The sequence below is a fragment of the Oryzias latipes genome, chromosome 16, assembly GCF_053564925.1.
Source record: "Oryzias latipes strain Hd-rR chromosome 16, Olatipes_Hd-rR_3.1".
Lineage (NCBI taxonomy): Eukaryota > Metazoa > Chordata > Actinopteri > Beloniformes > Adrianichthyidae > Oryzias > Oryzias latipes.
Window position 1 is genome coordinate 34068334 of NC_136252.1, and position 24538 is coordinate 34092871.

The 24538-nt window shown below is 43.9% G+C and overlaps 1 protein-coding gene across 6 annotated transcripts in view; it reads left to right on the top strand.

Moving 5' to 3' along the window:
* Positions 1–24538, top strand: part of rftn1b (raftlin, lipid raft linker 1b) — a 263821-nt gene that overhangs the window by 203241 nt on the left and 36042 nt on the right. For 4 of the 6 annotated variants that reach the window (XM_023964740.2, XM_078933636.1, XM_078933635.1 and 1 more), the window contains 2 exons: positions 6838–7258; positions 21005–21205. In XM_023964740.2, the coding sequence (XP_023820508.1) occupies positions 6838–7258; positions 21005–21205 (622 nt within the window). The remainder of the gene's footprint in view (positions 1–6837; positions 7259–21004; positions 21206–24538) is intronic. The other 2 variants (XM_023964742.2, XM_078933637.1) reach the window with 1 other exon arrangement.

Below are 24538 nucleotides of genomic sequence, written 5' to 3' on the forward strand. Positions count from 1 at the left end.
AGTTCAAACTTTGTCTACTCAAAATGACTTGCTAAAATGGCGACCACGACTGAAGTCCACAGACCCACTTGTCAACCAACTTGAACTCCGGGCGTCACAAGCACACAGCAGAACCTCGGCGATCGGCAGCGGCTGATCAAGGGATCCGGGTCACGGCACCAGTTTTATGACGTGCTAACTCAAAATAAAATAATTTCAAAATTAAATAATCACTTAAGGTTTGAGAATGTTCATTAAAAAAAATCAATTTGCTACACTGAAAGGGCTTCACCTGTGAACCCTCAATGTGTAGAAGGCAAAGCAAAGACAAAGATAATTGGAGCCTAAAAAAGAGAAGAAACAGCAGCTGAGCTTCATGTCCACGTCTCACAGTTCTCTCTGCACCGTCGACTGATTCGCTCTGTCCGTGTCTCAGCGGGATGGAAATCTTCTGCATTTTCTGCATTTATGCATAAAGTGAGGGCCAAAAAGTGGAGTTTCCGTTAAATGTGTCATCATTTAGTCTTTTCACGTCACAAAACTCCACCAACACACATGAGGATTTGGGGATCTCCAGCTCAGACTGAGATGGAGAGTCGACACGTGCGGTGCAGAACATCGACACCTTCATGAACGGTAGCGTCTCCGGTAGAAAGAGCAACTAAAACGGAGGAGATGACCACATTTCTGTAAACTAAAGAGGTCACATGACCCGTGTTTGTGTCTCTAGAGGCTTCCGATGGGTCTGACTGAACTGGAAAGTCTTTATTTTACTGACTCCAGATGAGAGCATTGAACCTGTCAGACATCGTAAATCACTCTGACAGCCTCCTGTTGACGAGGAGGTGACCAAAGTGTCTTCATCTGAAGCTGAAATGCTGGCCGGTCTGTCAATCCTGACAGTGGATCTTCCTCTAAGTGTCGTCAGAAAAGATTATTTTTGTTCCTAATCGGCCAATTTGGCCAATTTTGAGGCGCTTGACGCCTAAAAACTCAAATAAACGTACTCTCCCCTCATGTCACCATGGCAACCATGCAAACAAGTCAGTCTGCGGAGCAGGCTAAGCCCTGCAGTCGGCCACAAAACATGTTAGTCGATGTCTTTCAATGTACAGATTGGAAGAAAGGTTTGGTGGAGATCATGGCAGAGATGCTCAGCCATCACCTTCTGTGTGTCGGCTCTCTTACCTTGACACCAAATGAGGAAAAAAAGTCAGGACGCAGTCTCAGGCCCCGTTACCGTGTTCATGTTTCAACACGTTTACAGTAAATAACAATAAATGGATGGTCAGACAAAGACCTTCTCTGTTGGATCTGACGTTGACATCCTCCAAACAAACTTTAGAGATGTTTTACCCCAAAGTGCGGTTGGCTGTCCCATGACCTTATGGAGGCCCGTCTGAGTCCGAGCGCGGTGCAGTGGACTCTGGAGCGCTGAAGGTCTGGGTTGATCTCAAAAGGTATCCCAAAAACCAAACACGACTGTGCCTTTACTGGAGAAATTAAAATGCCTTTATGCCTTTATAAACCTTTATAGTCGACCATTAGAACCTGAAGGTGGAAGCGAATCCTGTGGGTCAGAACCGGACAAACCGGACAACAGAAAGCAGAACACTGTCATTAGAAAACCCTGACAGACTGAAGATTGTTCTTATTGTGGAATCTGACCTCTGACCCCAGCCTACGGGGGTTAAGGAGCTGACAGGGCGGCTGTGGGGTAGAGGCCAACCACTGATCATAGGGTTGCATGTCTGGTGTGGTTAGCACAGCTTCAGTGGGCTGTGGCCTGTGAAGCACCTTTCGCCCTGATGAAGGTAGTATGTAGTTTACATAAGTAAACTCCATTTGACCCTCAGTCCCAACTACCTTCACTGCTTTTTTTTAGGCTGTCTGCAGGTGAAACATCGGTCAAACCTGTACAGGGCAAGCAGGTGGGCCGCGTGAAATGTTCATGCACATTTTCTTTCGTATGCTGCAGGCGAAAGGTCATCCGGAACGCTTGTACAGCATATAAGGTGTGTCATATAGATTTTTCATTTTCCCAATTCCCCAAAGTGGGCAGGGATCCCGTTAGTGCTGTAGATAAAGCCTGACTGTTGGAAGTGAGGACATCGGGCAGTCAGAGTCTAGTGTGTGTGGACGTCCTACGGGCGCTCACGTGTCCACATACGGCACATACGTGCGCGGGACAGTTAGGAGCCAGTAGACACGACTAGTGTGTGCTGGAAGGACACCGTACGACAGCATCACCCGTATGTCAGACAATAATTTTACTTACCACACACACGGCAAAGGTACGTTCCATTATCTTGACGTCCCTTTAGAAGTCTGTTTGTGGTTCTTCCACGGTGACTTTTATTCTTTTCTTAGCATGGACAGAAAACAAAAAGCACCTCTGCGCTGCCAGGAATCTGACTGCATCTGTGAAACTGGCAGATGAAACCTGCTGCGGCGCTTTCGTCCGTCTGGAACGCATGGATGTCATACGCTAAACGTCATGCTTCGTGGAACAGGACGGCTTGCAGATGCGATGAGCGGGAAACTGATCGAATCATTAACAAGCTCTGCGTTGGTGTTGCTTTCCAGAAGGTGCTGCTGCAGAGAGCCTGTTAGAAATGAAATGCCACTTCAGATGATCTACAGTACACACTCCCCTCCTTTGCAAGCTGCTGCGCAGTCATATTTTCAGCCGGCGAGAGCAGTGTGGGCCTTTCAAGCCTGCCGTCTGAACCGTCTGCACACGTGGCCCCTATATTAGTAATGCAGCTGCAGTCCTGTAGGACCTCATTACTGCTGGTTATCATTTTAATCTTCTGAGCTGCAGAGGGAACATGAGGCCATGCTAGAAATCTATTCAAACGCCAAGCGGGTCTGGGTGAGTGGTCGGGCAGCGAGCACAAAGAGCTCGCTCTCTTCCCGCCACCTCTCCGTCTGTGGGACTGGCATTTATTTTTCCTCCCCTTGTTTCCTTCCTTTATCTGTCTCGGTGTCTCAGCCTCTGTCATTATCCCTTCAGCCTCTCGTTCTGCCATCCCAGCGCTCTCCGGGGCTTCATCTTGACCTTCAGACACCTCCTCCTGGCGCCGCTTTAATAACTTACCAGGGAAAATAGGAAATGTGGTCTCAAGTCAAAATTGAAATGGAGGTTTTTGTTTTTTTCCACTGCAGGCTGTTGATATTCTGGTGGCAGGACACAGGAAGTTATGTTTCATCAAGTTGATGCTCCGCATCCTTTCGGCTAACGAAGAGAAGCCACGCAGTTCCGACCTCAAAACCTCGTTTTCTTGACTTGAAGGTTCTTCTCTTCGAGCCGCAGGAGTTTCTTTGTTCATTTAGAAGAAGTTCAGAAGAATGCTAATTTGAAATGTTTTCTCCCATTTAATTCCCAAGACAGCAGAGTATGTGGGACATGACTCCTAAACCAACTCATTTCCAGGTTTATCCCTTTTGCCTCCCCTTGGTGTGGGTTCTTATTTTCAGAGGATGCAGTTTACTCCTCCTCTCCCTCGTATTCTTTGGCTTCGATGTCTCTATTGAACATTTTAGGAGTCAACTTGTCACCTGCAGCTTTCTAACATTGTGGCTCTTTTGGGGATTTTCCCTTCAAAGCTCCTTAAGCTGCATTTTGGAGTCGCATGATGCAACCTCAGAGGTCAACTTTTGGGTCAAGAACCACAGAGGAACCAACCATGTTACGTCTAAACGGATTTTGCTTCTGAGGAGCAGCTGCAGACGTCATAACTTCCCTGTTTCGGATCAAAAACTGTTTTGGTGTCTCTGTTTTTTTTTTAACTTCCAAAAAAACTTCCAACAGCTGAGCAGACAGACAGGAGCCTCTTATGTTGGACATATTTTACTGTTTCAACAGGCGGTTCTGGGTCTTCTAACACAAGTGTGTATTTGCATAAACCCCTTTCGTGTTTTAGGCTAAACTTTATTTAAATTCATTATATTTGTCTCCTTTTTTCCGATGTTGGAGACGGGGGTAACGGCACAGAAGACTGTTTTCTTCCCCAGAGAAAAAATGCTCATCTTGACTTTTTGAAAGCACCTATGAAGCCAAATAGTGTCACATGCCTGAAGAAAACCAAGATCTGCTGTTCCTGAAGTCAGGCAGAGGTTCATCTACTTTTTCATTGGGGATCTAAACAACTTCTCCTCCACATCGAAAGGAGCCAGTTGAGGTGGCTCGGGCATCTGGTCCGGATGCCTCCTGGACGCCTCCCTGGAGAGGTGTTCCGGGCATATCCCACTGGGCGGAGGCCCCGGGGAAGACCCAGGACACACTGGAGAGACTACGTCTCTCAGCTGGCCTGGAAACGCCTTGGGGTCCCCCCAGAGGAGCTGGAGGAAGTATCTGGGGTGAGGGAAGTCTGGGCATCTCTGCTCAGTCTGCTGCCCCCGCGACCCGGTTCTGGATAAGCGGAGGAAGATGGATGGATGGATGGATGGATGGAACTAAACAACATTTGTGCAAAAACCCATTTATTATAATTCCGAGGGAAAACTGTCATTTTTATATATTGTCTGCAATTTGTGGCTACAATCTTTTCCAAAATACGTGTTTTATTATTTTTTGTCTATAAAAACACAAAAAGTCCTGAGGTGGATGACAGAAAAAGAGATAAAGCCATTAAGAAAAGAAAAGACCCAAAAGAAACACAACATTCAGGTTTGACAGATGCTGCTTAATTCTCTTTTGTGCTTAAAACAACTCCCTAAATGTGTAATTTTGATATAAATGGTTATTAAATGTTCAATTGACAAACTAACTTGACACTTAGGTGCCTTTTATTTTTGTATTGTGAGGAAAAGATTCTGACCAATTTACACAGATCTAATGAATAGAAAAAGATATTTTCCATGACTGTCAAAGGAGGGCAGATCTTTCCTTTTTTATTTTTATTAAATGAACACTCCTCTGAAAGTTACTCACATTTCTGTTTCCAGACGGTGGGAGTCAGAAACCCCCCCCCCACCCTCAGTCTTGCCCCTCTGGGGGCTGATCTGAGGCCATAAACCGCTGCTCTGCCGGAATCATTCTGCCTAATTCCAGCATGAAAAATGTATTTCCTTTGAAAAAAACAAAGCCAGACCTGAAACGGGGCTTTGAGTGGCCTCGAGGTGCAAAGCGGAGGAACAAAAGAGAAAAAACGGCCTTTCAAAATGCCAAAACAAACAACATAATCATTTCAAAAGGATAAGAAACACTTTTGTTATGAAAATTCTGCACATTTTACTGAACTGCAAACACTTTGCAATTCAGTTTTGTACCAAAACCAGAAAAAGGTCAATTTTCCGGTTCACATTTTTAACTCACTGTCATATTTTAAAGTGACATAACATTTCTTCAAAAGCCACATGTGAACTGAGAACTTCATGTTGTAAATAAGATCCTGGTTCTCCCGTCTATTACAGATTAGGTTATCTGCCATCTTCATCTCGTCTGCTGGCTTTTATTGGCGAGAGGGAGAATAAATCTCCCCTGAAAGATTCCACGCTGTCAGGCGGGAGATTTAATGAAATGATGATGACAGTCGTAATTTTAGCAGCAAAAACAAACTGAATCATTACAAGCCTCCGCTTTTGGTTTGCATCAACATTACACAGCCAGACCTGTTCATTTCTCTCCCTCAGACGTCCTGCATTACCAAGAAATGAGATACAGCAGCAATTCCATTTCAACATATTGGCACAGGCAGTGAGATGTGGAAGCACCCGGAGAGCTTTCAAATAATATTCAACAATATGGCTGGAAACAGTGTGACTGTTTTCCAATTTAATTTCATTGTGAATAACCTGCAGTTTGATTTGATTTGGACTTTTCTCCCCTTGATGTGGCTGAAAGGCGGAGACGGCAGGCGCCTCGGCCTGAAACGAGGCAAGAAACGGAGAGGCGCCGTCGTTTATGCTCCCTGACAGCTACCGCTTCAATCTGACTCGGTGGCAGGACCCCAATACTGACGGAGAGCGACAGATGATGACGAGACAGAGAAAATGGCAGCGCGTTGGATTCAGAACGAGGCCTGGTGCGACTGCGGGTGGCGGCTTCTCCGATCTCATCAGCGGTCGTGTGACGGGAGAGGCTGCCATGGACGGAGGGGAAAAGGAGGGAACAAAAAGAAATTCTGGTTTTACATAAATCAGTTCAAACTTTTTCTGCAATTTTCTACATTCTAAGAAAAAAAAAGTGACATTATACATCAAACTTTTATTGTAATCCTTAAGAAACATAGACAAATATTAGAGACATGAGCTGACACGTCTCCCGCTAGAAGATGTCATCATTCTCACACATGCAGACTAAAAAAAGCATTTCATATGAATATTTCTATATTTTTATATTTTCTATTTATTGTTTGAATCAGACTAAGAACTGTTTCAAACCGCTTCATCGCAGGAGTACCTCAGAGCTCAATGTGAGGAACCCCTTGGTTAAAAAATAAAAAAAACAAGCTTTGTTTGGGGTCTGAGCTTCAATCAGTTCAAACTTTTTCTGCAAATGGAAAAAAAATTAACTTTATAAAACAGACTTTTACTCTGAAAATGCGTTAAAGGTTTTTATAATCCTTAAGAACCGTAGATAAATATTAGAGACACAGGCCGACACGTCTCCCGCTAGACGATGTCATCATTCACACTCGTGCAGACATTTTTTCTAAGAATTTAATGACTTTATTCTCATAAAATGGTGGTCCTAATACGCACCCCCTCTCCCCCAGGAGTGGAACCAGTCAGCAGTAACTGAGAAGGTTCACGTGCTGAGGAACAAACTCCCCTCACACACGTCTGAGTAACGTCTGAACCTGTCTAAATCCCTAAAACCGACTATGCTTGTTTCCGTTTGTGTCACTGCAGCAGGTCCAGGATGCTGCCGACCAGGGGGTGACGTTTGTGGGATTCATCCAGGAGCCGTACGGGGCGTTATGCGCCCGGATAAGAGAGCCGGAGACCCCCTCACTGTCCTTGCACTCCAGCCCCAGCTCGGTGCTGGGCTCCCTGGGCAGCTGCGGCCCGTCCAACCCTCCGAGTCCCAGCCGCCACGCAGAATCCGCAGCTCAAGCCGTGGAGATGCGGGGGAACGAGGAGAGGGATCGGCGTGACGGCGAGGCCGGGGTCACTAAGGACGGCGTCTCCACTGCTGCGTCTCCATCGCCGGAGGAAGATCTGGACGGCGGCGAGGAGCTGACAGAGGAGGACTCGCCGTTACACAACGGCAACAAGGACAGCAAGCCAGACGCCAAGGAGAGGCCAAGATACCGGCTGAGGAAAGGTGATGGTGAGTGGTCTCCATGGTTACGGTCATGCGCCACAGCGGTGAGACGAGCACAGAGCAAGAAATCTGTAAAGAAGCCAAAAAGACTGAAACAGGGTTTGGGATTTTGGTTAATAATTGAGGTTTTGTTTCACATTTTCCCTCCAGGCTGAGCAAAAAACTAGTGTACTTATCATCCATAGACCCTTCTGATGCCAATGTATAAAGATCAGAGGTCACATTTTAAGAAATGCTCTTTCATTTTCAATCAAGAATTGAAAAAAATGATAGAAAAAATCACCCAAAATACTAAATACTTTGTCAACTATTACTACAAGGTTCCAAACTGCCTGGTTACCAAAGTATGACAGCGTGTAAATACAGTGAGAGGAACAGCTGGACTAGATTTGTTTGTTAAAAATGTGAAATAATTTCACATTTTGTCATTTGAAGTGACATCTGTAAGTTTTATTTTTAATGGGGTCATTTTGAATCTGCACCTGCTTATCAGAAAGGCTAAAGACAAAATCCAGAGATCTAAAAGTATTTATGTCAGAAAAAAACTGTTGAAGGAAAAGGCAACCGTCAGAGTCAAACATGAGTAAAAGAGGAAGAAGTAAAAAAAAACACCTCTATTTTCATGTTGAAATAGAAAATGAAAGTTCTTGTCTCTAAGGTACAGAGAAAATGTTGAATAGAATTTAAAGGAAAGTTGAGAAAAATAATCTGCTTTTTCTAGTCGAGTAAAAGTTTGATTTTATTTTAAATGTACTCAAACAAAAGCAGAAGGACTCTAAATGAATATAAATGATGTTCTTCTGTGCTAAAATGAACACTTGGCGTCACAGAGTTCCCTTGTTTATCACAGGAGCCACGTTCTAGAAATAACCTGCGACAGGTAATCCCTGCAGAACAGTCATCTGGATGTGTAGAGGCTGTGAAACCCCCTCACTTTACATTCTATAGAATGGAAACACAATCTGATCGCGAGCAAACTGAACACATTCTGTCGCCACACGGAGGAGACGGACCGACAGAACACACTGCACTGAAAAAACCTGCATGGTAACAGCTGCGTTCCCAATAATGCTAATGGTTTGAATGCTATAGAGTATTTAACTCAATGCTATAAAGCTTTCAACCATAGTTTTCCTGTTTCTCTTTCTTTATTCTAGTATTTTCTTCCATTTTTTGCTGCTCAACTCCTTCTACAATTTTTCATCTATTTTAACCATCCATCTATTCAAATGTTCAGCTCTTTCATCTTTTTCCAGCTGTGACTTTTGGTTTTTCAAATCCTTGAACTTTTCCAGATATTCCAGGATTTCTACCTCCATTGAAATAAATGGGGAATCCTTGGTGCAGAAGCTCGCGGGTTCGATACCCGGTTTTGGCATTTTTCACAAACATATCTTTTTTGTTATTGTGCTGTTTTCACTTTATTTATGGTCAACTTTGATCATTTCTTTTTTTTTTTGCCAGTTATTACCCTTTATGTTTCCTTTTCTTTCAGCAATACAGCATCAACCCCTATTTTCTTCTGGAAATGCAGCTCCTTCTAGTTTTTATCACATTTTACTTTAGGATTATGTGATTTCATCTGTAAAAAGTAAATATAAATTCCTCTTCTTAGCATCTCCGGGTTTCAAGGTTTGACCTTTATACTAATGATCGTCGTCTCATTAAGACATTTGGAGTCATTTGTTCGGATGGCTGTGTAGCAAGTGTGAAGCCATTGGAGTCTTTGTAGAGTTCTGACCTTTAATTAAAGAACCCCAGCAGGTCCAATTAGTTCTATTGCCTTTTAAGGGGCAATTCGCCCGAAAGGCTAAACTATATAAAGACGGTTATTTAGCATAAACGATGTGGATAAAAGCGGAGTTGGTTTTAAGCAGTGAGTGACTTGCAGCGGTTAGGATGAACGTGGATGATCGTGAAGGTGTGTTTCTCTCTCAACAATCAGAGAAGCTGCAGGAGTCTCAGACTCAAACGCTTCTTGAAATGTTCTGGACGCCTCAAAAACTAACCTCCTCCATGCGCTAAAACTTCTATTTGGATAAAAGACTATTCTAAGAAAATATGGGTTGAATGCTGTGTTGCTGAATGCAAATGAAACTTAAAGGGTCATAATTGGTTAAAAAAATTAAAAAAAGATCAAAGTTGACCATAAATAAAATGAAAACAGCACAATAACAAAAAAGATCTGTTTGTGAAAAATACAAAGTTGTGCACTGCAGCTCACGTGTCATGGCATTACACCACCAATGGAGAGGACATATCATCGATAAAATCCTGGAATATCTGGAAAGATTCAAGGATTTGAAGGACCAAAAGTCATAGCTGGAAAAAACTGAAAGAGCTGAATATTTTAATAGATGAATAGTTAAAATAGGTGAAAAATTGTAGAAGGAGATAAGCAGCAAAAAATGGTGAAAGATACTAGAATAAAGAAAGAGAAACAGGAAAACAATGGTTGAAGGATTTATAGCTTTATAGCATTAAACCAATAAATAAATAGAATAAGTCAGATACAATAAAAACTCAAGTCAAATCCAAGGCAGTTATTTGCAAAACCAACTAAAAGCTCGTCTGAATCCAAACGACCTCAAAAGCTATATAAAAGAATCAGCAGATTTGCCAAACGGAGGGTCAAACTCGTTCCTGAGAACAGGGGCTACTGCCTAGAAGACGTCTGCAGCAGTTCTCGGGAAGCTAAAGCCATCGTCACCTGTATGGGGACTGACCAGGACTGGCCGCCCCTTTGAGGGGAGCGCAGGAGTGTCTTGCGGTTCTTTTGAGGCTCGTGCAGCCACCAGGTCATGAAAATGGAACGTACCATTGTGGTGTGTGTGGTTAGTGTACCATGAAGTATTCTTAAGAATAATTGAAATTCCTCGCACTTATGGCCTACGGGTGATGCTGTCCAACGGTGTCCTTAACGCCGCACTCGTTAGTAAGGTGTGAGAAGTGGCTTCTTACCGACCGTACAAATGCTGCATGAACGGGGTGTGCATGTGACATGCAAGTATGTCCACACAAACTACACTCAAATTGTGTAATTTATGCCAGTCATGCTGCAGAAAAGAGCGTGCACGTATCACATGAACAGCCTCGGTGCTCACTCGACCGGCGAATATAGACCACAATGCATTGCGTCAGAACAGTTTTTGCAAAGAAAAATGTATTTAAATGTGTTTTTATGATAAATCATCAACGTTTTTATCTTCAGAAGACAGTGGACTCATAAAAAATCGTGGCAAAACACATCACTTAGATTTAAACTTTGTGAGATCGATGACGTCATATCCACCGTTTTAAGAAAAGAAAAGAAAAAGTAGTGAGTATGGCGTCCGAATTGCTTTTAAAATTCAGGGCATTACATGGTGCCGCACTATATCGTTTTTTAGTAGTTCGGGGTTAGGGCGGGAACACACACAACCTTGTCCGAAAGGTTGTAGGGGTTAGGGTTAGGGTTAGGGTTAGGGTTAGGGTTAGGGTTACAGGCTACAGGGACATCCATTTAAAGTCCCACTCCAACTACCGTAATTTCCGGACTACAAGCCGCTACTTTTTTCCTGCGCTTACAGTCCTGCGGCTTAATCAGTGACGCGGCTAATTATTGGATTTTATTGGCGGCCGCCGTGTACGTATTTTGGGACACAGTGAATGGTTTGAATTCTCTAACATCAAACACAAGTCATTTGTTTTTCAACACACCTCTAAGCAGCCAAACAGCATGGACCTGACTTCAGGTCTTAGACACTTCAGTCATGGTTCAACAAAACGAAACACGCATGTCCAGCCGCATCCCAGAATCCTTTGGTGCCATTAGACCCAACGTGCACGTGATCGCCGCTACAATATGATGAAGCTTTCAAGTTAAAAGCAATCGTTAAAAGCAGCGTGAAAAAATCACCAACGGGTTTGGAAAAGCCGGTCAGCTGCGTGACGGAGAGAACAGCGCATGCTCAGGAGTGCATTTACCTCTGAGTCTGAGTCTGAGTGACTCGGCTGGCTGCACGTAAATATGTGGCAATAATATCAGCCTTTATTTTGTCGGGACACGACTGGAAACACAAATTGACGTGGTCGTGTTAACGGTTTCTAAGGACTGAGCAGAGATTTGCATTGAAACGCTCACAGCCTCCGTGTGAGCTGGAGACTGCGTGTCGTGTGAGCTGCGGGGCCGATGGCAGTCTGATGGCTCCCACGCGTAACAACGCATCCGCCCCTCATACACAAAACGTACAGTATTAAGTCCGATTGCTCTGCACAGACACGATTTGCTCCGTCCACCGGCGCAATGGGGACGAAGCGCTCCTCCCTGTAGCCGCGCTGGCCAGAGCTGTCGGAGTAGATAGGAAGGGGAGACAAGGAGCGCGCGGGAGCGCGGAGGCGTCGAGCCATTCTGCAGGCTGCAGCCAGGGCTTACTCGAGGCGTCCGCGGAGCAAGTGTTTGTTGTGGAAGGAAACTTCTGACCCACGCGCCGCGAGGAGGCGCGCGTATCGCGCTGAGGCGCGCGCTTTTCAGTCGTCGCTGCTTTATTTTACTAGCGTGTTTTTTAAACAGCCCTGTTACTCCCATAACGCTGCTGCGACACAAGCGGAAGGAGAGCTTTACCCGTTCACCCCTCCATGCACTGCTGCTCATTCTTAAACACGTACAACAGAATGGCGAGCCGGGCGTTGGCCCCGCCTTTAGCCCCTAAGACTCATGGGAAATGGGGGATCGGGGATGTAAATTTCCTCATCATAACTGAGGGATGTAATGTTGATTATATGGTTACTGTTTGTAATTTTATGTGTGATACCTAGATTGTCAATAAGTTAAAAAAAAATAATAAAAATAAAAACCATAACTGAGGAACTTGTGAACAGAATAGAGGTGCATACTGTTTGGCAGATGCAGATAAACTCAAAGACATGAGCCTGAGGCAAAAATGACTCCACCCACTGTGTGCTAATAAATCACACTTACACTCTGAGTCAGGAAGTGATCCGTCAGGATGACAATGTTGCCTAATTCATGCGGCTTGTACCCCGACGCGGCTTGTGTATGTATAAAATTAGTTAAACACGTGAAAATGGGTGGGTGCGGCTAATAATCGGGTGCGCTTTGTAGTCCGGAATTTACGGTATATATTTTTTCTATTGTAAAATTGTTCCCAGTGGTCTTTTAGTTACAATTTTGTAGTTTTTAGCCAAAATAAAAAAAACTTGATGTTTTGACTGATGGTGCCTTGGCTAATTTCCCATCAACCCTTTGTTTACGCTCTCTCCCACTAACTTACAGCCATTCATGACCCCAAGCTAGCCTTAGCATTGCGAAAGAAATGTTGAAAGTTATCGTAGCCATCCAACCATAGAGTTCAGATCCAGATTCCAGCTCAGACGAGTAAAACATGGATCTATTTGTCTGCAAACCAGAATTAGAGCGGCGAAGGGAGCCTTTGGTCCCGCCCACAGCAGCTGCTGCATTAGAAACCCGAGCTTTTTCAAACCACAGGTTTTTGTCTGTTCCTGATCCATCACGAATTGATCAAGGAAATACTCAGAAAGACAGCTTTAATCTTAAATTTTATGCCCTCCATAATGAGAAAAAGGCCTCAAGAACAAGCCAAAAGCACCATTTTCATTGGAGTGGGTCTTTACAGCTCTACAAGATAAAACAAATATGTTCAAATCAATTCTATATTGACCTGGTAGCCTCTAGAAAGAGGATGAAGCTGGAGTCATGTGCGCTCTGCTGTCAAAACCTTGATTGTTCCGCTGGGGATTTGTCAAGACAGAGAGCTGCAATCGTCTAAACGAGAGGAGATAAAACTTCCACCTTTTCCTGTTTGTGTCTTCCTGATCTTAAAACGACTGGAGGTTTCCTGTGGAGGTGCTCATTCAGACCGGCCGTCTTTTCCATCTCTCTGTTGGCGTAACATTTAGGGGTTTTTTCGGCTGCAGAAACGCTCGGTTTCCCTTCTGGCGTGTGCAGACGTGTCGTCGCCTACAGTTGCCTCAATGTTACACGGCAACACGGCGCCTTGGGATCTAATGTTCTCTGTTCGTTACCCGACGGCCTTCGTCAGGCGCTGTGGCTGCATTTGGATTCCAAACCACGCACGCTGCGCCGGTGAAGCAGGACGATTTTGGTAGCTTGCTTGAATCCTTGTTTGTCTCTTTTGTAGAAAACGTGTGAGTTGGTATTCACGGCGCCGCTGAAATCCGCACATTGACAGTATGAGCCCGGATCTAGCGTTTCACATTAGCAGATGGAGACACCTGCACTCCCACCTCCTGTGTTGTTTCTCATCATCACATAAAGCCTATTTCTGTTCTCCATGTGTAAATGGAAAGTGAGGCTCTGTGTTTCACACCAGTCTGGATGGGAGTGTTAATGTAAATGTGCACATTTGCATCTATATTATGCAATGGGATTAGGATCAAAACACTTATTACCTGATGCTGCATAATGGATGGGCTCTTCTTTGGTTGCACGTGTCTTTTTATGGGTGCTGCGGCTCAAACTTGGCATCTCATGACAGTCCCACCGCCCGTTTGTCCATCTGGGCCTTCAGCAGTGCGAGATAATCCCCCACTGACTCGTCCTCGCCTTCACAGCTCCGTCTCCATCCCTCCCAATCTCTGTCGCTGCGCCAGCAGCCCCCGGTATCACAGCCAACCGGGTTGGAGGGGGATTGTGCCAAACTCCCCTGTCCCTTTTTACTAATGCCCGGTCTGCCGAAGAGGCTCGAGAGGCTCTGCCGCCTCTGGCTTGTCCCCTCTAATCCTCGGATTTTGGGGTGAGCGCTGTGCAAGTGTTGGCAGAAAATCACGGCTTGAAGAGGAAAAAGAAGCACCTACATTGAAACAGAAGCTCTGTGATGCTCAGATGATTAAGGAAAAATAAGATCAGTGTACAAATTCCAAGAACAATTTCCAGAAAAGTCTGTGTTTACCTTAAAAAGACACAGATCTTAAAGGATGTTCATACTCAATACAAGTTAAAGTCCCATTTCGATCATCCTATGATCTATTTTCAAATCGTGGTCTTTTTTTTTTCTTTCTTTTTTTTAGTCTGTGTCGTTTTTTTCACCACCCTTTCCCGCCCTCCATAACTGAGAGCAAACCTAAAGGTAGCGGGGGCGACAAAAATGGCGAGCAGAATTGGAGCTATCGCCTCGTACAGCTTTGATCCAGATTCCAGCTCAGATGAGGAAAACAAAGACGTTCATGGATGTGTTTGTCTGACGGTGGATGAAGAAATCCTCAAAAAGGCAGTTTTTAGCTTCATTTTCTTCCATCATTAGAAAAATATCACAAGAACTTGTCAACAACACCAGAAAACAATTTTCATTTGATTGGATGTTAAATGTGCCTTTAATTCATGTAAATGCTGTAAATTTAACTGGTTGTTGTTTTTTCTGGTCATCCCCCATCCCCCAGCCTGTTAATAGAATCGGGGGCTTGTCCGAGATTCCTTTTATAATTTAGTTAATATTTTTTTCTTCCGCTGAAATGAAAATGTGGGTTCAGTAATGGACTGTTACCTCATGAAATATGTGATTCACCAACATTCATTTTGCGTTTGTCAGCAGCCTGTGTTTGTGGGTTTTGTGTAGCCGGAGTTTCAGTGGTTTAGTGATTCAAACAACTGCGATTTTGTGTTTAGTTCAGGCAGTTTGGAAACAAAAATCTGCTTTGATGTCAGTCCGCTGGTTGCGCTCGTCTCTCCTACCAGAACATCTGAAGTTTGTTCTTGCTTGAACTGTTGTTGTTCATGAGTTTATTTCAGATTTATCGAGCAGACTCGTGTCTCTTTTTTGGGGGTACATTTTAAGTCTACCCCTTTGCCCCACATTTTTTGTAAGGGCGGGGGCTTCCCCAGTCTCCTTTTAGGGGAGTAGCAGTACGAGGGGGGGCTGCACAACCCTTAATTAACATGTTTGAAAAAACAATAGAAATATGAGTTATAATCATTTTAAAGTACAGCTGCCATGTTTTTTTTATATTAACAGGATGTGTGGCATTTTTTAGTCTAATAAAACAATTTATACGTTTAGGTTTCTTAAGAGTAATCACATACATTTTATGATTATATATCTACATAAAACTGACATTATAATTTTATTTTTGGACTTTTGAATGAAGGATTTGCTCTAGAGGGGGCGTTTAAGATCACTTCCTGGAGTCAAAATTGTCCCAATTCTTTTCTTTTGATCCAGCTTTTCATTTAACCCTGTACCCCCCAGCCTCCCATGACATTAAATCTAAAAGAAACTTGAGGGACCCCCTCTTTCTGCCTCTAGATAAAAGACGGTTGAAAGCAACAGGCGCATTTATCGAATCTCTCCGGAGTCCCTCATTATGGAAATATCTAGAGATGCGCCGCTCCTCCCAGATCGGGATGTCCAACGAGGTTTACCTGAAGATCAGACAGTAAAAAGGCTCCAAGCATCACACCCCACACCCTGCAGGCCTCAGTTGCCATGGTTACTGGTAATCCCCCTGAAAGGCCTTTTCTCTTAATAAAACAGCATGCGGGCAGGCAAGTGGGGTTTGCATGTCGTCCAGCTAAGCCAAAGTGAGGACATTTTTTGCTAAATGATCGTTCTGAAGTCCAAACAAACTGAGGAACGCTGATGCACAAGCAGGTATTTGGGTTGTTCAGGTTCAAAGTTAAATTAAGACCAGAATCGGCTACAGACTCACGGCTTTAATATATATAATAAACATATAATCTTTAGACTCTAGATTAGATCTTATTTTGTTGTCTTTGATGTTCAGGTACGACATGAACACCCACCCTGGACCTTACATTACTCTGAAGGTCTTCCAGCTCCCTGAAACCAGCCTCAGAGTCTCTCTGAAGATGAGTCGTCCGATTGGCCGGCGCTGCTTTCACCTGATCGTGTGGATCTCTGAGCTGCTATGAGATAAGCGGCGTGTTTACTCTCAGCTCAGCCTGATAACGTCACTCTGAAAGGCTTAACTGATGTGGTCAAACTCCCGTTGACCACATCAGCCCACACACGGAAACTCTGGATTCAGATAAAACTTCTGCAACTAAATCTTTGTTTTGGTAAAAGGCCAGACACTAAATGAGTCTCCAGTTCTGTTTTTAGAGCTCAGAGGTTCCCTCTGGCTCCGAGTGCAACTTGTGTAGAGAGTCGTTTCCACGATTTATGTTGGTCATTAGCGTAATTTCTCTAAATTTAAGGATTAGCTAATTCTGCCTGCTTTTTAAACTGTTCTTATGCCATTCCTTTCTGAAATAAGATGTTTTCTTTCAAACAGAAATGATCCGCATCGAGCTGAAATCAGGGGTCTTCACGCTGCAAAAACAAACACAAAAAAAGAACAAAAATCTCAAACTGAGGAAAGAAAAGAGGATTTGAGGCAGAGATCGGTGCCTCTGACAGTTGCTCTGCAAGTCAAAGGTTAAAACAAATAATTGTTTTTATCCAGTTAAAGGCTCTGCAGCATTGCAACATCCGATGCAGACCCAGCTTAACAAAAAGCAGCTTGCTGCAAGGAAATTCCATCGTGCTTTTGATTTTTTGCAGTTCACCTCAGCTGTCAGCCGTCTGTCTGCGCTGCGTTCTGTCAGAATAGTTTCTGAAAGTCTGAATAATTCCACATGAAAGCCTGGCTTCAGTTTGACCTGCCATTATCCAGCAGTCTGCTGTGATGGACATCAGAAGGCTGCTTTCTTATCTTTCATTTTGGTATTTTTCCTCCTGCAACGCCCTGCTAAAATTGCTCTTCAGCAAGGCCCGTAATTCCCCTCCAGTCGTTTCAGTATTTTTCTGAGCAGAAAAGTCATTTTGGGAGCCAGAAAATGGGCTCCTTCAGCCTGAATTAAGATTTGCTGCAGTGTGTTTATGCTGTAATAAAAAACAAAAAAGAAAGCAAAGAAAGCTTTCAGATGTCGCACAGAACCACACAATCATGCTGTTTGTGGCTGCAGGCTGTTGTTTTGGGTTTAAAATGTAACGCTTCTGCCCACAGCTCAGACGTAATCAGCCTTCAATGTGGTTTTAATGTTACTTATCTAATTACACAGCGGCTACGGGCGTTTGGAGCGGTGACCCAAAGGGTTTGCTTGTGAGTTCAGAAGAAGGTCAGAATATTTCAGATTGTTTTCATGACCTGCCTGAAGCTGGCTGACACGCAGGCCCACCCCACAGCAAACCGCCGTCACACCTATTCCACGCCACCTTTTTGGGTACGATCACCAGCATTCAGCTGAGACACTCGGTGATCTCAGGCAAATGGAAGTCAGGAATCGGACCAGCGGCACTCAATCCTAATCAGAAGTTGGTGGTTTATGACTGATCTCATGTTCTTATACAATTATCGGTACGAAGCCCACTGAGACAACTATTGTTGGAATTTTGGGCTACAGAAATACAATTGAAATGAATTGGCGTAAAGTGTTGAAGAAAGTTGGCAGAGAGTTAAGTTAGTAAAGTATCACACTTCTGTAAAATGTGACACTTCTCGTTTGATATATTTGGTAAAGTTTAAGGCGTTACAGAAGCATAATCGATCAAGTATTACTATAGCAATAGTTCAAAGAGCGTGTGTTATTTTGCCGTCACCGGCGACAGCTCCCATGTCAAAGGGTTAATAGCATCAGGATGACTCGGTGGTTGGTCATGCAGATGTTTCCATCTCCTGCTGAACACCTGGATCAGGTGTGTTTTGTGTGTGTGTGTGTGCTTTTTGTTCCTCCTTCCATTCTGCTCAGATGCTGCTTTCAAACCTCATTCATGTCTCCCTTTAAGACGAATGAACAGTAGGAAAGTTCTTTCACTTCCTCTCATTTGAAGATTTGTTTCTGTTTCCAGAAGTTTCCACTTCATTTCTTTCCACCAAGGTGTCTTTCTGTCTGGAGAAATCCTTCTCAGCTCAAGGAAACTGTTTGTCTGATGTTGTTTTGGTTTTTTTTAGCTTCTTTTTTTTATTTAATTCTTCTCCGCACTTTAACCCATCACCTGGGGGGAGCGGTGAGATGCAGGCTAGCCGTGCTGGGGAGAGCGGGAATCGATCCGCCAACCCTTCGGTAGTTGGACGACCTGCTCTACCGCCTGAGCTAAACTGGCACCCTTTACACTCCTCAGCTGTTTTCCCACAGAACTAGCTCTGAAGGAGCGGACAGTGGGTGTGTCCAAATTTTGAACGCCGCCACACGTGCTGACCAAATTCCACGACTCCTTCAAATGCGGCCAACGAATACGGCCTTCTTTATCCCCAATTTCAGGGATTGGTCTGGTGTATCCTTCTATGCTGTCCATATCCCAAGATGCATTGCGGCTGAACCCGGCAATGGTGGGCTGTGAAGTGAGACCCGGAGTTGGAAATAATTACACCATTTTTATAATGGTACCTCAAGATTAAAAGTTGGATCAAACAAGCCAGGAACACTTTGAGCTCCATGCCTTGTACACTACTCCTCTTTGTTTGAGACTCGTGGTTGCTAGGCGACAGGATATTCGCCGATGTAACGGCTGGAATTTATGGAAAGGTTAGAATCTTCCAAATTCCCAGCTGTTAACATCCGGCCTACCTGCTTGATGAAGGACCTGGCCAACGTCGAGCGGGAAGGCCGCTGCCTTTGAAGGACGCAGCCCTTGAATTTGGACGAAGCCAGTGAGTTCGGAGTGGAACTGGAAGCCGTGGAACTGATTCCGATTTAAACAGAAACCTGGAGTTTTTAGGGGATTTGGCAACCGGAGGGCTCCTTGGAATGAGCTTTAACTGTGTCCAGGATTCCTTTGCCATATTGTCTCGATTGTAACAGCCTTGTGCGGATGGAGGGGATGGGGGGGGGGTCCCTCCCCATGCTGTCTGTGTCGTTTGTCTCAAGGGGTTGAAGTGACAAGACTTCAGGAATTGGCAGCCAGCTGTCACATGAGTCAGCCGAGCCAAACCAGAAATGGTCATAAATGATTCATTTTTGGCTGTTGGACGGATGGACGGACTCGGGAACCAAGTGACTGAGCCGTGTCCCCCCCCTTCCCCCCAGCGAGCGCGCACGTGGGTGGAGCCGCCGCACATTCTGCTGGTCCATCTGGTTCAGTCGGGGAACGGCGGTCCGACATTGGACTGAAAGGAGAGGAGCGTTTCCTTTTTTTTTTCTTCTTCCCAGACTCCAGCTCACATCGCACATTTTTGTGATTTTGAAAGCTCAGCAGAGCAAATATTTCACTCACTCACATCACAACAAATAAAACTGCTTCCACTTTGATTTAGCGCAACGTGAGCGGGAGCAGAGCCGAGCGTCATGTGTGGGGAAACATTCCACGTCTCCGTCTCCAGGGGCTTACTCCATGATGCATATTCCTGCTTGATGTAAACAGCAGCCAGCGAAAGAGCTTTTAATGCATTATTCAGTGTTAGACGATGAATTAACTCAGTTACAATGAAATGCTCCTTTTAATCTCTGTGGCGGCGTTACGTCACACCCCAGTGCCGCTTAAAGATCAATCTGATCTGATCACTTTTCAGTAAATTCCCTTTAGTGAAGAGCTGAAAAACTATCTTACAGTTCTTAAGTTAACTCCAATAAATTAAACATATTCTCACTTTATCCAAATACAAACTAAAGTCTTGAATCAGAAAAACATAATGGAGAATTGTTGCTTCCTTTACAGATCAAATCAACCAAACTTTATTTATAAAGCCCTTTTCATAAAAAGTGATTTGCAGGATAAACCAGTTTTCTACCTAAAAACAGAAATCCAAACAAAAACCCAAAATGTCAAGTGCACACTCTACCCACAATGACCCCAACACACACAACCTAGTGAAACATACAATTATTGAACGCATAGATGCAACAATAAATACAGTATTTTCTATTAATTAAGTGTAATTTTGTCTCTTAAATTATGCATTTCTAATAATTTATTTTAAGAATTTGTTTTTTATTGTTGTCATTTTTTTATTCTTATTTATTAACTTTGATGCCTGCACTGAATGAAGCTGGAGCTGCTTCAGGAGCGTCAGCTGCTTCAGAAGCGTCAGCTGCTTCAAAAGCTTCAGCTGCTTCAGAGGCTTCGTTTGCCAAATGAACTCGTGACTTCATCCGTGTTTGCCGTCCGACATTCTCTTTATAATTCCTCTCTGCGTCTGTCATTGATCCATTCTCTCCTGATGCCTGAAAATCCTAAACCTGGGATTATGGAGGATTAGAAAATGCGAGTCGTTTTAAAGAACAGAGCTTTGTCATTCTGATTTAAAGAGATCCTGATGAGTTTAATTCAGTTACAGGCCTGACTTCTGTGGACAGGATAAACTGGAATTTAAAGACTTACTTTTTTTTCCTGTGCTTTTGTTTTGACAGTCTTTAAGCACTTTGATCTCTACTTCCTGTACAGCCACTTGTGGATGAATTTCAGATTCTTCCCACTTAGAAGAGGAAAAACTGGAACAAAACCACACTACCTGTCATTTGGTGGGCGGGTGTGGTTTCTCCAAGTGTTCATCTACTGATGGACGCTGCAGCCATCTCTTTCTGGCAGATGCTTCCTGGCTGCTCTCATATTGGCACCGTATGGATCTGCTGTCATGTAATCACTGGAAATTCTCGGTAAAAGCTCCTCCAGGAGTCGTTTATCCCGGGAGATGTTTCTTGGATGTTTACCGAACCGTTCCACTTAGCTTCTGGAAGCGGCGAGTCTCTCCTCATAAATGACAGTCTGGGCTTTGGCTTTCAAAATAAAGCTTACCCGGAAGCCTCATCAAAGTTTAATGTTGTGTTTCGCCCCGCAGGAGTGGATCTGCTGGCTCTGTTCAACCACCCGCCGGTCCGGGAAGGCCAGCTCAAGTACTACACGGTCAAGGTTCCCCTCCGGGTTCAGAACTGCAAAGAGGGCGTCAGAGGGGTGGAGGCCAACTGGCTGGATCACATGACGCAGCACTTTAACAACGGAGCCTTGCTGGTGGACGGATACTTCCACCTCGGCGCAGACGGTCAGAAACGTCGCTGAAAGCTTTGCTCTGCTGTGAATCTTCCTGTTTTTCTCTCCATCAACAGTTTTCATGTTACAGTGTGGCGCGGGGAGGGATGCACTTTGGCCTGCATGCGGTTATTTATGCATCAGAGGACGCTCGCTTTATAGCAGAGGAATTTAAATCACATTCGTTAAAGACATCACAGGAAAAACTGGAGCTTAAATCTTCCGACAGGCGTCCGCCTCCTGTCAGCCTCTGCTGGACTCAGCGAGCAAGGGAACCAGAAAACGGTGCTGTGATGCTAAACTGAGCTTTGGAGCTCATTTGAAACCATTACTGTGGTTCTCTGACAGACAGAGATGGTTCGATTCTCCTCACCGCTCCGCTAACAAGGAGTCGGGAGCTGCTCACATCAGAGTTTTTCATTTTTAATGTACAAGCATAAAAACTGCTCATCAAGACACCGAAGGAACCCACGAAGGGAGAATGTTCTTTATAAACGAGTTATCATCTGGATTAACCCTTTCATTTCCTTTCAGTTTAAAAAAAAATGTATTCCTCTGGGTTTTTTGTGTTCTAGGCAGTGGCGGTTTTTCCTATGGGCAATCTGGGCGGTCACCCAGGGCGCAATCTTACAGGGGCGGCAAAAAAAAACAACACACTTTGCTTGTTTTTTATCCACTGTAGTTTTCCTTCCCCGTAAAGTTAATGAAATTTGCGCTAGGGCGCCCCACTATCGTGTCAACGTGCTGCTGTCATGACAGTATTTCAGCATAACAGGTAGAGGACAAGCAGGTAGAGAGGCGGAGGAGGGGCTAAGACAGACGGAAAAGTCCATTCAAGGTTGTGGATTTATTCATTGATAATTGATGTCAGATCAAGAAAAAATAAATTAAATAAAAACTGAAAATGTGGCATTTTTTACCAGAACCAGCCTTCAAAAAGAAAACACAAACTGATGTGTGTTAAGTGTGAACCACATTACATACTAAATCTTAATTATGAATTCAACTACACAGGTATATTTTACCTATATGATTAATATAGTAAAATAAATGACATATTCTGTTTTTGTGTTTGATAGTATGCAGGCTTTGAGTTGTTGAGGGCGGGGCTGGAAAGGGGGGGGAGGGTGGGGTGAGGGTGCCCGGGGCATCAGACTAGCCAGGACCGCCTCTGCTTCTAGGTAACGCTAAACTAGAAGTCCTGAATTAAATGTTACGTTGTGAATTATTGATGTGAAGGGTTTAAAGCAAATTCTTCACGTAAAACTTTTTATCTGCTGGAAACAGTCCTTTTTCTGAGCTACGAATTTGTTCCGAAGTACAGGGGTCCCTCGTTATATTGTGGTTCATATTTCGAGGTCTCGCTGTTTTGCAATTTCTTTTTGTAAGTAAGACACCTCGATCTCTGAGGCTCCGCCTTTCTCTCCTTGTGCCCGTTTTATGAAGTCATCCTCATCCTCACTTTGTGATGTCACAACGTGAGGAACCACTTGTTTTAGTGGGTTGGGAGGGGCTGGTGCTCAGAGAGCAGGTTTTTAGACAAATACTCATAAATATGAGGATGGATCAAAATACCACTTTGGGGTTAATTATAGTTAGTAATGAACATTATAATACAATTAAGCTCTAAAAAGTAGATTTTGCATGATAGAGACCCTTTAATTTATCAGGTTTTACTAAAGAGAACAAAAAAAGAGTAAAACAGCATTTCACTAAGAGGCAAAGATCAAAAACAAATGAAACTATTTCTGCCTTTTCTTTTTCCCTACTATTCTGTCTCATTTTCGTTCCTATAATTTATTTGTTGTTCTTTTATCCTCACACTGTAAAAGGTTTTCTTTAAACTACCGGTATGTTCCCTTTATTCTCTTTTCTGTTTTCTTTTATTTATGTATTATTATTTAAGCCTTATTTCAGCCAGATTTGGAAGTGTGGCGACAACATTTTCCTTTTTTTTCCCTTTCTCAGCATTGTTTTTTAATTTCTTCAAAGATTTTCTGCATCAGCTGTAAACTCTGAAATACTTTCACATGGCCATTCTTCTTTTATTTTATTACGTAATTGCCCAATCTTTGGGAAGAAAATGATCTTGAACAGGTTTTATTAATCAATCATCTATGGGGCCCTCAAAGTGTTCGGGGCCCCAGCCGATTCCCTTACTTTGCCTAATGGTTTGTCCGCCCCTGGCTATAAGACAAAAAACCATGTTCCAGTTTAGATCAAACTGGTTTGAACTTGGATTAAGGAGGAATCCGACTCGTCCGATGTTGCTCAAAACCCTCCCGACACACCGCCGGCGCCGAATCCACGCCAAACTACAAGCACCCCTCTAGGCAAACGCAACGCTGCAACTTTCATGAAGCACTGAAGCTTTTAGCGTTCTCGTCTGGGTTTTCCTCGTCCCGGCGGCGCGTTTACTCTGACACGGGGGAAATAAGACAGAATCTAAACACAAGAGTTAAAATTCACTAATCCCAGAGAGTGGACGCCTCGGCAGCTCTGGAACACACATGATTAACCTGATAGCAAACGACTGCCTGCTTGCATATTTTAGATCTTGAAACAGAGTAATGAAGTGGTTTATTATGATTTAATTTGTCTGCATATTAGAGAGCCTTTAACACATTTTGCATCTTTTATGCCCTGCTAAGATATGCATCTCTGAAGCAGAGCGGGGCTGGGGGGTTGTGTGTGTGTGTGTGTGTGGGGGGGGGGGGGGGGGGGTCAGTCTGATGCTGTGTTACGACTTAACAGCGCCTTCGTCTCAACAGAGAATTTTAGATGATGTTCTCCTGGGAGAAAGTTCGGCTTTGCGTTTGCTGTTAAATTACATTTAATGTTCAGTTGTCTCCATGGCAACAGTCATGTTTGAAGCATGTTTCTGGGTCCAAAGCCTAATGGTCTTCAGATGTTGCAGTTCCTTAAATGACCACTGGAGGAGGTTTCACAAGCGACTTCACAATAATCCCAACTACTAAACCCAAAAAACATTTATAGGAATTCATAAATTATAAATGACATTATGGTTACTACTTATAGGGTTTTGGATCTTCCAGGAGTTTTGGATCTTCAGGGTTTTGGTGTTACGGTGGGGGTTGAGGGAAGCACCCAGGCGCAGAGAGGAGGAGGCACGAGCTCCAGGCGAACAAGGACTATAATTACTTAAACAAACCAAAAACCACTGCAATATAGGATGAGCCAAACGAAGAAACTCGAAACACTTGAAACAGGGGAAACAGCAAACTTCACGAAACAGGGGAACAGCCTGATATGGACCAGCACAGGAGGAAGGGAAAGACAAGACTTAAATATACACAGACAAGACGAGACACAGGCGATCACAATC